The 13,233-nt window shown below is 39.9% G+C and overlaps 1 protein-coding gene across 1 annotated transcript in view; it reads left to right on the forward strand.

The window, feature by feature from the left end:
• The window catches only part of CDH19 (cadherin 19), a gene marked incomplete at its 3' end in the record, with an annotated part of 41,083 nt that overhangs the window by 14,173 nt on the left and 13,677 nt on the right, over positions 1-13,233 (forward strand). Inside the window, exons 5-8 of the mRNA XM_080610457.1 lie at positions 503-687; positions 1,891-2,144; positions 5,362-5,498; positions 9,502-9,623. Of these exons, the coding sequence (XP_080466583.1) occupies positions 503-687; positions 1,891-2,144; positions 5,362-5,498; positions 9,502-9,623 (698 nt within the window). The remainder of the gene's footprint in view (positions 1-502; positions 688-1,890; positions 2,145-5,361; positions 5,499-9,501; positions 9,624-13,233) is intronic.

A 13,233-nucleotide genomic window follows, 5' to 3' on the forward strand; every position in this document is an offset into this window, starting at 1 on the left:
ATATTTAGTACCATTTTACCTCACCTTCTTTCTTTTTCTCCTTTTTTCATTCTTTTCTGACAGATAATGTGAAATTCTTGGCAAATCAGTTGACCTTCTCTGCTAGCTGTGCTGTCAGGAAGAACTAGTGAAATGCAGTAGGGAAGTGCTGCCCTCCCCTCTTTTTTCACCCTGTTGGTTCGTAGAATCATAGAATAGAATCACATTTCCAACTCTTGGGTTGGAAATTACTTTTAAAGGTCATGTATTCCAACCCATCTTCGGTGAACAGGGACATCTTCAACCACAACAGGTTGCTCAGAGCTTTGTCCAGACTGACTTTTAGTGTTTTGAGTGATGTGGCATCTACCATCTCTGTGGGTGACCCTTCCCAATGTTTCACCGTCCTCATTGTATAATATGTCTCGGCATTACCAAATTTCTGAGATCCTTAGGCCATCATAGCTACAGCAGCTATTAACCATGATGATTCACTAAACTGTGGTGGTATTTATTTCTTTAGGACTCTATTATATGAGTGTCTCTGAAGAGGCTCCTGTGGGCACTACTGTAGGCAAAGTCTTCGCAGAAGATAGTGACATAGGGGAGAATGCAGCCATGAACTATTCCATTGAAGGAGATAGTTCAGATGTTTTTGACATCATTACTAACAATGAGACTCAAGAAGGAATCATCTTATTGAAAATGGTAAGATCTCAGAAACCTTCTAAAAAATCTCTGAATAGTGGAATGACCCTCCTCAAGCAATCTGGATGTTTAAAACAGGCTTATTGTTTTGCATTCTACTATATGTTTCTTCAGCCTTTGTGATTTGATTAGGATATTGGAGGAAGAAAAAGAAAAATGGTTTTCCTTCTATTGACCTTTTTTGACTCATTCTTATTACTGTTGAATACAACAGTGGCAGTCAAAGTACCTTAATATTATTCCTAGCTATGCAACAGTATATTCCCATTGTGAGAAAAATGTTCTTCTGTGCACCACTTGTAAAATCTTTATCAATAAGTTGTGCACAATATTTCCCCACTTCAAACACCTTTTGTTAAACTTCACTGAAGCTGGAATGTATTACAGTATTGTAACCAGTGGTGTTTTTATTATGACATAGCTTTGAAAAGACACTTGTCTCAAAAAAAGATGCCAGTTTATGAGTTAAGATATTTAAGAGGCTTTGATTCTGTGTGACTTATTTTGGAATCAAATAGGAAGATTTCTGGGTCATCATCTGAAATGATGATAGAGATTGATAGTATAGCGAGATCCAGGACCTTGAAGAACTGAGTGCTATAAATTTGATAGTTCAGGGTTTTGTTTTATTTTCTATTTGGATTTATTACAACACATGAAAGTATTAATTTCGTTGTTTTTTTGTTGTGGGTTTTTTTTTTAATTACAGAAATTAATGACTATATAAAATAGTAATGTGCTTATTAATAATAATGTGTTTATCAAGCACTCATTGTTGCTTTTTGGGATTTATTTCTTTTTAAGGCTAACATAATCCTCTTAATTCCTACAGATTAACTGACCCATTGTTTATGTGAAAGTAAACAACAGTGTTCACTAAACTTACACCTACATCAGTTTTAACCTTAGTGAACCAAGCATTAATAGAAGTTGTTTTTCTTAGGGGTGTCATTCTACAGAAAGACTTCTTTTAGTATTGTTTAACTGTAACATTAAAGCCAGCATGAATGTGAAAGAAAAAAAAAAGGCATAACACAGTTTAAAGTGTTTTTAACCGAAAAAAAATTGCAGTAGTAACTTGCTTTGAAAAATTCCCAAAAGAAAGGTAGCGCTTTTTTGTTTTTAATATCACATCACTTCCTGAACTGTATTTAATTCAAATGTGAAACAAAAAAACGATTCCACTTCTCTCTTTCTTAACAGAGAGTGGATTATGAAAGTAAGAGGAGATACAGTATTGGAGCAAAAGTTGTAAACAGGTACATTGATGACCGTTTTCTGAAAGAAGGACCATTTGAAGACAAAACTATTGTCAAAATTAATGTGGAAGATGCTGATGAACCTCCAGTTTTCACCATGGAGAATTACGTAATGGAGATTGCTGAAGGGGCTGTGAGCGGCTCGCTGGTGGGCGTTGTAACTGCTAGAGATCCAGATGATGATGACTCCCCAGTCAGGTACCCAATTTTACTACGAACAGGCCTCAAACATAAATGTAGTTGTGATTTCCAAAGGCTATTTCTGTTCCTGACCTTGGTTCATGATTACACTTAATCATGCTTTCATTGTGATAGTCTAGGTTATTCTAGGTGTCATGGTTTAACCCCAGTAGGCTTCTAAGGACAACACAGCTGCATGCTCACTCCCTCACACACTGGGATGCAGGACAGAATCGTAAGGGTAGGAGTGTAAAAACTTACAGGTTGAGATAAAGACAGTTTAATAATAATAATAACAACAACAAGAAACAAAGATAACAACAAAAGGTAAAAGAATATCTACAACAAAGGCTCAAGGAAAAAAAGTGATACAAAAAAATCCCAAAACAATTGCTTACCACCAGATGGCCAATACCCAGCCCCTCCCAGTTTTTTTGCTGAGCACCATGTCATTAGTCAGGTATATCCTTTTTGTCAGTTGGGGTCTGCTATCCCAGTTGTGTTCCCTCCCAGCTTCTTGTGCACCCCCAGCCTGCTCACTGGTGGGGTGGCATGAGAAACAGAAAATACATTGGCACTGTGTAAGAAACGCTCATCAACAATCAAAACATCTCTGTATTATCAACACTGTTTTTATCATAAATGAACACCACAGACTTATCCAAGCTACTATGAAGAAAATTAATTCTATCCCATCCAAAACCAGTACAATAGGCTAAATCCTGACCCCTAGCCAGAAATCTATATGAATGAACTTTGTGCATTGTTGCAATCACTTTGAGACAGAACAATGTTTTAGACAGTGGCTTGCAAGAGGCTGAGCACAGCAGCAGAGCTATGGTACCACAGCCAAACCTTATAAGTGCTTGGAGGTATTCCAGTCTGTTCCAAATAATTTGGAGATACAGAGAGATGGACTTATTGCTGGAAAGGAGATGCAGAACAGCTCCTCTGGCATCTACTCAGCTCAGCATGACTAAAAATTTGCTATCTCTCTTCATCTACCACAATTGCCCCATAGAGATATCATATAAAAAAAGTCCTCCAGGCTTTTAATTTTGCAAAATAATTTTGTTGTCTCTTGAGTGAAAAAGCAGGTAATTAATCTTTAACATGAGGTTTATAATTACAACAGCTTCTTGAGTTGCTTGATGTCATTATGTACTGTGCAATTTTGATATGATACAGGGACAAATGGATGAGACACAAAACAATTTATGGTGTGTAGATTCCTAATAGAAGACATATATATATGTTGGACAGAGCCTTGGATGTCATGGTCTACTGCAAGGCATCCCTGCCTATGGCAGGGATTGGAACTAGGGTTGGAACTAAGTGATCTTAAAGGCCTTTGCAACCCTAATCATTCTATGATTCTATGATGCTATGATTCTATGTGTGCACATATACATATATATACACCTATAGGTATGGTTTCAGAGATTTAGTCAATGAAAGGTCATTTGTTTTGATTTCGCATTCATTTACTATTATTAAGTAAAATGGTAATAGATTAAATTAAATAAGAATAAATAAAAATATACATACACTTCTTTTTTTTTAAAAAAAGAGCTTTTTCTGTGGTTTTTAGAAGACTGAAATAGCTCCTGTGAAACATGCAAACGTAGTGCAATCTATGACTTCTTAGCTTGAAATATTTTGATGGAATTTGCTACAAAGTGAATATGTCTGCATAGTCTCAAAACAGAGATGCATATGTTGCATCACTGAGTTTCTTTAAAATAGAGTATGACGCTTCTAATATAAAGATGTGTTTATTGGGTGAAATGCCATGCATATGAATCTAATTTTGAAATCATTGCTATCACAAATGACAGCAGTTGCTTATAATATAGAAAGCAGCTGTGTTGCCTTGTGGACCCCAGTTTTCAAACAAAGTGAAAAAAAGACATGCAACAAAAATTCACTACATCAATAATAAAATATAACTAAAAATATCCAATGTGATTTTCTGAAACTTATCTATCAAGAATCAAATTGCAATAAAAAAAAAGAAAAACAAACAAACAAACCAAAAGACTAATGTGAGAAAACCATAACCAAGCTTTGGGTAGAGGTGATGAAGAATATTCACATTAAAATTTTTAAAAAAATTTAAAAAAAAATTAAAATTTTAAAAATTTTAATTTTTTTTTTTTTTTAAAAAAAAGAATTGTAAATCCCTAAAATAGAAGTTTATAAATATCAAATCTTTGGGTCAAATAAGAACTTTCACTGATTGTTTTGTGCTTGTTCCTTTACTTACCCTTTTACTGATTTTCAAAACAGACAAAATGTAACCATAAATAATAAGAGAGTCATTCAAGCTCTGGCATATAATCTGAGCTGCAGTCCTAAGTGCTAAGAGGAGAAAGAAAGACTTTGTCAAGCACAGCTAAAGGTACAATATGAGAGGTAATAGTTGCATGTGGGAATTCCAAACTGGAGTGGTAAAAACTTTTCAACTCTTCAAACAGGTTTTCTTTCCATGAAATAGACTCTGCTAGGAACTGTAACATATGGTCTTCTTTTTGTATGGCATGAAAAATGCTTGTAAATATCCTTTCCATTTGAACCAATTATCTTTGGTGTCTTTTTCAGTCCATCTCTGGCCTGTCACCAGTGGTTAGACTTTAACAATTTGAATGGTATGTATGTATGCATATGTGCATGTGCATGTCCACATATGGACATAGCATCCAGTGCCTTTTCAGTGAAGATTCAGGAACACTGGACTCATTTGAAATCATCTCTTGTATTATGATTTTGTATTCTGTCTAGGTGTCACCTCATTACAGATAGTTGTCTGTCTTTCTCATTCCCTTGGCATCAGAGCATGTCAGCACTGATAAAATAGATTTGCCATTATACCTCCACTTAGCTGTTAGTGTTATTCATTTCACAAGTGACACTTTTGCTGTTTCTTTTCAACGAAGTCATTCACCTGCTGCGAGCCTGACTTAAAAGTAAGAATGAATAATGCATTTCAGATTCAGTTCACATTAATACAGATCTGAGACATATTTAGTTATATAAAAAGAAGAGCTTTGATCTTGGCAGCAGTGAATTTTAAATGTTTATAAGTGTACGTTTTTCATGATCTGAGTTGTTACAGCACACATTTATATGTATATATGCACAGCTCTCTTTTCTCAGCTGACAATAACTTTCTATGTCCTTGCTCCTGATGGAACATTTCAGTATTAGGGAATCTCTTTACTTTTTTTTGGTGCAGGTACTCTATTGTCCATGGCACGCATTGTAAAAGATTGTTCAGCATCAATGAACACAATGGAACAATCATTACAACTAAACCTCTGGACCGAGAGGTAGCTTCTTGGCACAACATAACTGTTACAGCCACAGAAACAAGTGAGTAAGAAATTTAAGGAACCCTGTGGTTTATAAACTGTGAACTGTAATTATCCTCTGAATATTCCTTCTTTTAAGTGGAGAATACATGCTTCTTTCTCATTATAGTACTGTTGCTTGCTACATTAAGGAGCATTATTAAAATGATTTGTTAAATCAAAGTTGGATGCATTTGAGCTCCAAGGTCCAGTGCTTTCATAAAAGATGACCTTATAAAAAAAAAAAAAAAAAAAAAAAAAAGGAGATTGTAATAGGATTGAGACTGTAATGCTTTCAAGTTATGCTGAAGCATACGAATTGCTCCTGCAGTGCAAGATCTTATGTTAAATTAGACCCTGGTTAATTTCACACCAGATTTTGACTAGTGTGAAATTATCCAGGGTCTAATTTAACACCAGTCAGAAACCTGTGGGTCAAAATAATTGTGAATGTAAGGCCCAAATCAGCTAGACTTCTATTCAATGACAATTAAAACTGTGAAACATCCTTTATATAGATTTCACCTGTCAGGTTTTTCTTAAAGTCAAATGCAAATAGATGCTGTTTGCACTTTCGGTGATCTGGTTGCACTAACTCTGAGACAACAATCTAGAAAATGAACAGCTACTGGTTTATAAGGCAGTTTAACATGTTTGTTTGGATATTATTTAAAAACTAACCACATCCATCTTCAGGAAGGGGAGAAAACTTATGAAAATAGAGTCCAATCAATAAATTGGACAGGTTCTGCCAAATAGTTTTAGCATGGTTTTTAATCCCAAATCTCAATTAAATTTTATTTATTGCTAAGACTACTTTAAACACATACTCATAAATTACATTGTTCCTAAAAAAGAGCATTCCCCGTTTATATGTAGAATATTACAGCTAGAAGTTTAATATAGGAAATTCAATAGCTGTTTTCATTGAAGTCTTTCATTGTGTTTGGGAATCAATGCATTATCATCCTTTTCAGCTTCTCTGTGAATTTTTAAGCACGAATGTATTTTACTTCTCATGCTGTTGGGCAGCTGGCAGGTGTTTGTAAAATTGATCTCTGGCATATTTTTGTCATTTCTTGAATAGTACTATTCAGGATGACTTTGATAATACTACAGCAGGATGACTTTGATCTGGACTTTTCTGTTTAGTTAAACAATAAAATAGGAAAGACCCAAATGTTACAAATGAATAACTGTCTCCTGCAGCAAAAGAAAGTGAGTCCTTCACAGTAATGAAAGTTATTATAGAGAAACCAAGCTCTCATTATCTTTATATTTTTATTCATTATTTCTTTAGTGATGATAAGGTCACTGTCTATAACACTATATTCAAAAGCATTGAAGTCAGGTCACCTTGGTCTGGGCATAACTGAAATTATTTATATTGTGAATAGCCTTTTATTCCTATAATCATATACTTTGTTTATGCAACATTTTGTGAATGACTTTGTTCCACTGAAACCAAATCTTCCCCAATTTCAACTGAAGGAGTCACTCTGCTTCACCTAAAATCATTAAATATTTACCAGACACTGATTCCAAGAGTGGTTTTTTTTCTAATGTGTTGCTTCCCCTCAAAAAACCACCTGTGATTTCAGGAAAATTTTAAACTTCCATACTGTCATCTTCCAACAGCAATGTGAGAAATGCCCTTCCTCATCATTTGATCATATGCTGAGGGAAAAAAAAAGCCCCAAATAAATGAAGCCAAGCCAAACCAAACTAAAATAAAGAGAAACGAATAACAACACAACAACAGATATATAGTAAGGAAGTAGAAACGAGACTATAACCAAACATAAATAAAAAAGACGGGTTATTTGGTAAAACAGAAGTGAATGGTGGCTCTAGGCTGAAAGGTGATATATAAATGTTTGTGCAATCAAATGGTAGGCTTTAAAGCCAATATAGTATACATTAATCTTATGAACAAGCAAGGTAGGAATACACCAAGGTAGTTGGGTCCTTCCCATGTCACTATTTACATGACTGAAACCACCAAAGGTATTCCCTGCCTCCTAATGTGTTACAAAATTTTCCTCTCAATCCCAGCCAAATATCCACCCTACACATCTGATTCAGAATTAAGTTAAAAAGGTTGATTAAGTCCTGCAGTCTGTATTATTTTGAAAAGGGCTGTGTACTACTTTTATGTTTATTAAAAAAAATAAACCAAGCATTGTTTCATTGCTTATTGTCTTATTATGGATGTTGGGATTCAACAAGAGAAATGTCACCCACAAAGAAGTATTTTTGAGATGACTCTGACAGATCATAAGCTTTGGTAAATTAGCATGGCTCTGATGATTACACATGAGGAATAGCAATGTGAAACTGCTGAGTAGCTAGTCCTTTATCTCTGTGGTAGTTGCTTTCGCTGTCATTTCCTTTGGCAAAAGACTCAAAGCTATCAGCACAGATTCCATAAGATCCAAGAAAACAAATGTTTGCTCCAAGCAACTAGTGAATTATACATTAAAAAAGCCAGGTAGGAACCAACCAAACCCATACAGTTTGAAGTGAGACAGAAAGGAATAAATGTTGCAGTGAAGCTTCCTGCCTACTAGAGTAATAAATTACATATTGGGAAAGGCAGGCATTTCTCAGTGCTATGCCATGTAAATAAGGATTTGATGTGCTGACAGGCAAAGGATTTCTGAGAAGTATTCAGTATAGAATCATGGAATCATTTAAGTTGGATAAGACCTTTAAGATCATAGAGTCCAACCGTTAACCATTGTTGCCCTTCTCTGGACCCACTCCAGCAACTCAGTCTCTCTCTTTTAGTGAGGCTTCCAGAACTGAATACAGTTGGAGGTGTGGCCTCACTAGTACTAAGTACAAGGGGATGATCACTTCCCCAGTCCTGCTGGTCACACTAGTTCCGATATAAGATGGGATGATATTGACCTTCTTGGCCCCCAGACACACTGACAGCTCATGTTCAGCCAGCTGTTGATCAGCACTTCCGGATCCTTTTCTGCCAAATAGCTTTCCAGCCACTCTTTCGTAAGCCTGTAGCTTTGCATGGGGTTGTTGTAACCCGGGAGGAGGACCCGGCACTTTGCCCTGTTGAACCTTACACCATTGGCCACAGCCCATCAATCCAGCCTGTCCAGATCCCTCTGTAGAGCCTTCCTACTCTCCAGCAGATCAACACTCCCTCCCAGCTTGGTGCTGTCTTCAAACTTATTGAGAGTGCACTAGGTTCTTTTGTCCAAATCATTGATAAAGATATTAAACAGAACTGGCCCCAGTACTGAGCCCTGGGGAGCACCAGTTGCAACCAGCCACCAATTGGACTTAAATCCATTCACCACAACTATTTGGGCCTGGTCATCCAGCAAGATTTTACCCAGCAAAGAGAATGTCTGTCCAAAACATGAGCAACCGGTTTGTCCAGGAGAGTGCTGGACTTCTATATCTTCCTTCCCTTGGTATTAGGTGACATGTTTATAAACATTTTTGTTACATAAACAAGTTTTTCAGCCTAGTCTATACGCAACTCCTGCACCACGAAACTAGTAAAGTTAAGCTTTTCCTTGTCTGAGGTACTAGAGCACTACAACCTTGTGTAAATGCAGTACTTGCAGGAAAAATGTGCCTTATATTAGCAGTTTATTTTCATGTACATAAAAGAATAAGCCACGCTGACATATCTTTTATATCTAAAGCCACATTAATAAAGTATACTTGGATAACAGAAGCAGTACAGCTTTCATAATACAAAATACCTAATAATTAAGCCTGCTATGTAAATAATACTTTGAGCAAAAATAAAAGCTCAGCTTATTAAGTCAGTCAGCATTGCAATTTCTCCATATATAGCAGTGGCAGAAATATTTTTAAAGTATGTGAATTTTGGTGAAATTTTCTCCCAAATCTTCAAAATTACAAAATACTAAAAAAGAAGAGTGACAGAATATATTTAAGAATTGTAAAATTTTCTAATGTCCACATTATTTTAAAATATGAAGTAAATTATTTGTGACTTTTGATTTCTGTCTTTTTTTAATCTTTAGGAAATCCTGAAAAAATTTCAGAAACAAATGTGCATATCCAAGTTCTTGACATTAATGATCATGCACCAGAATTCCCTAAATATTATGAAACATTTGTTTGTGAAAATGCAGTTTCTGGCCAGGTAAGTGTGAAGGAGTTAGCCATCAGTTTCTTCATTGCAATGAAGATTTGTTCTGTGATGCTACTATTCAGTATTGATCATTTCAGTACTGTGCATACAGGCTGTATTTTGTCTATTTCCAAAGTTAGTTCTGTTGTTACATGTATAGTTTGCAATCTAAATTTCAGAAGACTGACGTTTACTTTTCCCACTTTAAAACAAATAAATACATCTTGTTTGTCTGCAAAAAGAGGTAATAGAGTAGTACAGACAGAAACCTCTGAAAAAAAAAAAACCCATAAGGCACAGATTTGCTTCAAGTTAGTGTCACAGGTGTAAAACCTAGGCCTGGTATTTTCAGCAACAGCATAACATAGTCTGGAAGAACCAAACTAAGACCAGGTTCATACCAGATACTCATTTATGGTGAACTGATGTTTCAGTTAAAGCTCATGCAACACCTTCACTAGTTGGCAGCTTAAGAGATTGTTGTATTAAGCATCCTTCCCTGTAGGATTTTTCCAGTTCCTACTCATCAGGAGAGATGAGCTTCAGAGACCAAGAGGGTCAGAAGAGATTAGGAAAATCAGAGGGGACAGCGCAGAGACATCGCGATTCCCGACATCTCCCGATCCCCGAAGCCCCAGCAGCCCTTGCGAGAGAGCGGCTGACGTGGCAGGGGGCGTTCCCGCGGTAACGGCGACCGCACCCCTGCCCCTTGCCTTGAAAGAGCCTTTGGGAGGGCAGTGACCGGTCACTGCCCACCGGGCGCAGGGAGGAACAAGCAGGTCGTGTTGCGGACTCTGTTGCTGGTGTCCCAGACTGCTGACCAATATGGTCGCCTCCAGAAGGAGAGCCTGCAGTAAGGAGACTGTAGCAACTCAGACAGAGACCCTGCCCCAAACCGTGGCTGTTCAGGTCTCTGGCTGCAGGGAGTGCCAGAGCCTGCTGCTGCCGAGGGAGGGAGGCCAGCATTCCACCTGTGTGAGGTGTGAGCAGGTAGAAGATCTGCTTAGATTGGTGGCAGAACTTAAGGAGGAGGTCGAGACGCTGAGGACCATCAGGGACTGTGAAAGGGAGATCGACTGGTGGGGTAACTCCCTAGCATGTCAGCAGGAACGGTTCCAGGGAGATACCCCCCACAAGGGGATGGACCCCCTGTCCTCTCAGACAGAGGGGGATGACCCGAGACAGCCCCTGCCCTGTAGCTGTCACGCAGAGGTAAGGGACCAAAAAGACGATGAGGGCTGGAAGCGAGTTCCAGTTCAGAACCGTGGGCAACCTTCCTCCCTTCCTGCCCTGCTTCCTCAGGTGCCCCTCAGTAATAGGTTTGAGGCCCTGGATCTTGATGGAGAGGTAAGTGAGGATGTGGTGCAAGGCCAGACTACAAGGTCACATAGGAAAAGGCGGTCGACTTCGCACCTCAAGACTGCCTCTGACAAGAAAGAAAGAAAAGTCATTGTCGTAGGCGATTCCCTTCTGAGAGGAACAGAGGGCCCGATATGCAGAGTTGACCCTCATCATAGGGAAGTGTGTAGTCTGCCTGGAGCCCGGATCAGGGATATCACCAAGGTGCTCCCCAGCCTGGTGCACCCGACAGACTACTACCCGCTGCTGGTCTTCCAGACAGGTGGGGGGGAAGCTGCTTCCCGCAGTCTGAGGGGGATGAAGAAAGACTACAGGGCCTTGGGGCGGATGGTGAAAGAGTCTGGGGCTCAAGTGATCTTCTCCTCACTTCTTCCATCTTCCGGTGATGATGTGGGATTGAATGGGAAAATTCAGTCCGTAAACAATTGGCTACGAGACTGGTGCTTTAGGCAGGGCTTTGGGTTCTTTGATAACGGCTGGTTTTATAAGGCTCCAGTCTGGATGATGGCACGTGGGAAAGGTTTAACTCACAGAGGCAAAAGGATGCTGGGGCATGAATTAGCAGGGCTCATTTGGAGAGCTTTAAACTAGATTCGAAGGGGGATGGGGTTGTAACTGGGCTTGCCCCAGTGGGGCAGCACTCTAGGATTGATGAAGACCGGGAGGCCTCCTATAATCCTAGGGTGAAATTGGTGAGCTCAGCTCCCTCCTTGAAATGCCTGTACACCAATGCGTGCAGCATGGGAAATAAGCAGGAGGAGTTGGAGACCTGTGTTAAGTCAGGAGATTATGATCTGGTGGCAATTACAGAGACGTGGTGGGACAGCTCACATGACTGGAATATACTCATGGAGGGCTTTGTCCTTTTCAGGAAAGACAGGCCAGCCAGGCGGGGTGGTGGGGTTGCTCTTTATGTGCGAGAGCAGCTGCAATGTACTGAGCTCTGTCCAGGAACAGGGGATGAGCGAGTTGAGAGTCTGTGGGTGAGAATTAAGGGGCAGGCTGGCAGGGGCGATACTGTTGTGGGTGTCTGTTACAGGCCACCAGATCAGGGTGAGGAAGTTGACGAGGCCTTCTACAAGCAGCTGAGAGCAGCCTCACAGTCACAGGACGTGGTCGTCGTGGGGGATTTTAATTTCCCTGATGTTTGCTGGAAGGACTACTCAGCAACCCAGCCACAGTCCAGGAGGTTCCTCCAGTGTATGGATGATAACTTCCTCATGCAAATGGTGGATCAGCCAACCAGGAGAGGAGCGCTGCTGGATCTCATCCTCACTAACAAGGAGGGTCTGGTCGAAGCAGTAAGGGTTGAGGGCTGCCTTGGTTGCAGCGACCACGAGATGGTGGAATTCAGGATCTTGTGTGGTAGGACCAGTACAATAGCAAGTAGAATTGCAACCCTGGACTTTAGCAGGGCAAACTTTGGCCTTTTCAAGCAATTGCTAGGGGAAGTCCTATGGGCAAGGCTGCTTGAAGGTAAAGAGGCCCAAGATAGTTGGTTGACATTCAAGAATTGCTTATTCCAAGCTCAAGAGCAGAGCATCCCGACACGTAGGAAGTCAAGGAAGAGGGCCAGGAGACCTGCGTGGCTGAATAAGGAACTGCTGGGTATGCTCAAGTGGAAGAGGAGAGTTTATAGGTCATGGAAGGAGGGGCTGGCCACTTGGGAGGAATATAAGGCTGCTGCTAGAGGATGTAGGAAGGCAGCTAGGATGGCTAAGGCCTCCTTAGAATTAAATCTGGCCAGACGGGTCAAGGACAACAGAAAGAGCTTTTTCAAATACATAGCTGATAAAACTAACACCAGAGGCAAGGTTGGCCCACTGGTGAATGGGATGGGTGCCCTGGTGACAGAAGATACTGAGATGGCAGAGTTATTGAATGCCTTCTTTGTCTCAGTCTACTCTGCCGGAGGCAGTCCTGAAGAACCCTGTACTCCTGAGACCTCAGATGAAGTCAGGTCACTGGAGCGGTTTGCCTTAGTCCATGAGGAATGGGTTAGGGACCAGTTGAGCAATCTGGACATCCATAAATCCATGGGTCCAGATGGGATGCACCCGCGGGTGCTGAGGGAACTGGCGGAAGTCATTGCTAGACCACTCTCCATCATCTTTACCAAGTCTTGGGAAACGGGAGAGGTGCCTGAGGACTGGAGGAAAGCAAATGTCACTCCAGTCTTCAAAAAAGGCAAGAAGGAGGACCCGGGTAACTATAGACCGGTCAGCCTCACCTCCATCCCTGGGAAAGTGATGGAACACCTTAT

The sequence above is a fragment of the Psittacula echo genome, assembly GCF_963264785.1.
Source record: "Psittacula echo genome assembly, chromosome: 2".
In the NCBI taxonomy this organism is placed as follows: Eukaryota; Metazoa; Chordata; class Aves; order Psittaciformes; family Psittacidae; genus Psittacula; species Psittacula echo.